This window comes from Aplysia californica, unplaced genomic scaffold (genome assembly GCF_000002075.1).
Source record: "Aplysia californica isolate F4 #8 unplaced genomic scaffold, AplCal3.0 scaffold00084, whole genome shotgun sequence".
Taxonomy (NCBI): Eukaryota; Metazoa; Mollusca; class Gastropoda; order Aplysiida; family Aplysiidae; genus Aplysia; species Aplysia californica.
In genome coordinates, this window is record NW_004797354.1 from 824590 (window position 1) to 827543 (window position 2954).

At 40.1% G+C, this 2954-nt stretch overlaps 1 protein-coding gene across 4 annotated transcripts in view; it reads right to left on the bottom strand.

Annotated features, from left to right (window-relative positions):
* The window catches only part of LOC101850154 (peroxisomal acyl-coenzyme A oxidase 1), a 52851-nt gene that overhangs the window by 27838 nt on the left and 22059 nt on the right, over positions 1-2954 (bottom strand). Inside the window, exon 3 of one of the 4 annotated variants that reach the window (XM_013080406.2) lies at positions 2119-2279. The exons of the other annotated variants lie outside the window; for them this stretch is intronic. Coding sequence (XP_012935860.1) covers positions 2119-2279 — 161 coding nt within the window. The remainder of the gene's footprint in view (positions 1-2118; positions 2280-2954) is intronic. 4 annotated transcript variants of the gene reach the window in all.

A 2954-nucleotide genomic window follows, 5' to 3' on the forward strand; every position in this document is an offset into this window, starting at 1 on the left:
GGGGGGGTAAGACAACAACAATATAATATGACAGTGTAAACTCTTCAGGCAAACATTGTGAATAAGATCAATTTTTTTTTTATGAAGCAAAAAAGGCAAAGGCAATATTATAACATAGACCACAGCAATGTTTTTGTTTGTTTGTTTGTTTGTGAACATTCTATAGAAGCAACGGTTACATGCAAATAATATAATTTGATAACTGTTTTGTGAGTATATAGTAAGTCTGAGTAATGAGAAACACATTAGGTTCTGGAGAAAAAAAAAACAATATAAATTTTATAGACAAACCGAAACAAAAGAAGAAAAGACACAAAGCAAGAGATGCCCTCCTGACTACCTGCAGGTAACGCTCACATGGACACACACACACACACACACACACACACACACACACACACACACACACACAAACAGATTATCAGAAATGAAGAATATGCCATACTTGTCGGCACATTGGTAAGTGAAATGGGTTCTTGATTGATTGATCGAGTAGGAGTTTTACAGAAATGGGCTCATTAACAGACACGACAATGGTTTGTGAGAAGAGAAGAAACACACTGATAAATATATACAATAAGATTTTACCAGATAAGGGTAAAACAATAATAATACGTAATATATTAGCATTCGGTTACAAAATAAGTCTAACGAGACAGCATAAAAAAATAGAATAAGGAGAAAACAAAACACTGCACAGTTGTCAGATGAAAGCTAATTACAAATGCACGCACCATTGTACGCACAGAAGCAAAATACATTAAAAATGTACACAAATAAACTATTTTGGAAACTTAATATAATGTATATAAAAATGAATCTTGACTGTGAAAATATAACCCTGAAACCATGAGCATTGCTTCATGGTCTAGTCCACACACATTGCCAAAAGGGAACGGATTTATTGGGGTTTATTACCGGAGTTTTTCGTTCTTGTTTTAGTTTGTTTTGTTTTGACTTTTGCTAGTATTAAAAATATATACTCAACAAAATCTAAACTATCAGTTCAACCATTGGGAGAAACCTAAAACTGTGCATTTTAGTTAAGATTCAGTTTTAGTAAAAATGTTATGGCACTTACGTCACGAGCTGATCATACACATGGACGTGCTGAATGTCAGAGGAATTACTGGAGGTAACACACGAAGAAAAGAAGGAGATTTATAAGGATGATTTAAACGCTTTGTAGGAAATAAAGAACAAACCCAACCAGAGAAACTGCCAAACATACAGACCCCTAACAACACCACCCTGCCCCCGTATGTATACAATGTTGAAAAAAATAAGTGATCCATCTTCCAATAAATATACTTTTTCTTTAAATGTATGTGTTTTTTAGCCTCCACCCACACAATTTATACAATTTAAGAGACAGGCTTACGACCCTGCTTGTCAGGGCTAATCCAGGCAGAGAGGGACAATTCATCCCAGCAGATGGACCGAAATACTCGATAGAAATACTCCCCGTGCGGGAATCGAACTCAAGTCTCCTGCATGCAACAGAGAAATGCCTAACCGCCTAACCCAACACCATAGACACCGGTGCACCATCCCTCAAATGCATCGAACTTTCTGCAATGGACACAAGTAATATCCACCTCCCCCCTTTTACCTCAAAGGAAAAAGTAAAAGCCACACACAATACCAAAACCGCCAAGATTGGACGAGTAAAAAAAACATGCTCGATACCAAAACAATACCACAATACCAGTGCTCCTGCACTCCCGAGAAGGGCACACAATATTATTAGCTTTTATTAGTCGACCCGTAGACCAAATGCAACTATCGAATCGTCTCAAATGTTATCTCGTTTCCGAAGACAAAAGCTAATGGGAAACGAAACAACAGAAAAAAAAAAGAAAAAAAAAAACACATACAAACCTAAAAATTTTTTTAAAAATATTCAAAGAATGACCCATCCGAACGTAATAAAAGAGTGCAACACTAAAAAAGAAACACCAGAACACAACACCAGTGGGCGCCCATCAAACCGAGTTGACCAAACTGACCTACCAACATCAACAACAACCACCAAGAACAATAAATAAACAAGAAGGAGCTGTGGTGTTGGTGTTGTTGGTGGTGTTGGTGGCAGTCGGTCTTCTCCCTCAATCTTACCATGACCCAGTTCCGTCTGGGCGTAGGTACCCATCACGGTGGCGCACAGGGCCAGGGGGAGCCACTTGGCCTGCTGCTCCGGCGTGCCCAGTTTTTGGATGGTGGGCATGAACATGCTGACGTGCAGCCCGAACGGAGACTCCTCGGACGGGAAGTACGATCTGAGAAACGATGAATTCACACACAAATTTTACGCCAAAATTGACACCGTTTTAATGATGCAGGAGGATGAGGAGACCGCGGGATGCTATGGCTCATGATACAGCCTGTCAGGTCAAGGTCACAGGAATCAGGCTGTGTGCGATACAACTCAAGGCGAGTTCAGACCAAAAAGAACATAGATATTATCGTTGATATTTTTACGTCCTCATCGACACAATGTTTAAAGAGGCCGGCTTCCGACACTGACTGCTATCAGGACCAAAGCGGGTTGACAGGGAAACAACATCCCAGCAGAAAGGCCGATATATTCGATAAAGAATTCCTCCAAATTCGAAAATCGAACTCAAGTCTCCTGCGTGCGACAGAGAAACGACAAACTGCTACACCACAGACGCCGGTTGAAGAAATATCCTCGTCCGGCCGTCGGTGTAGAGTAACGGACGGTAGCTGATTGGAGACGACGAGTTCATACCATCGTTGCGTCCGTTCCCTGGAGTGTCTTTTTCACCGGGGACAAATTGAGGCCACATGACAGGTCTATTTGTGTAATTCCTTGGGAACTGGCGAACTACGGTCAAATTCTATTACATTTGGTGTGTTTTCTTCTTCAAACTTTACCAGGAGGACGAATAATATTTATAACATTTTACTCTTTCAACAAAAATGTGTTAAAA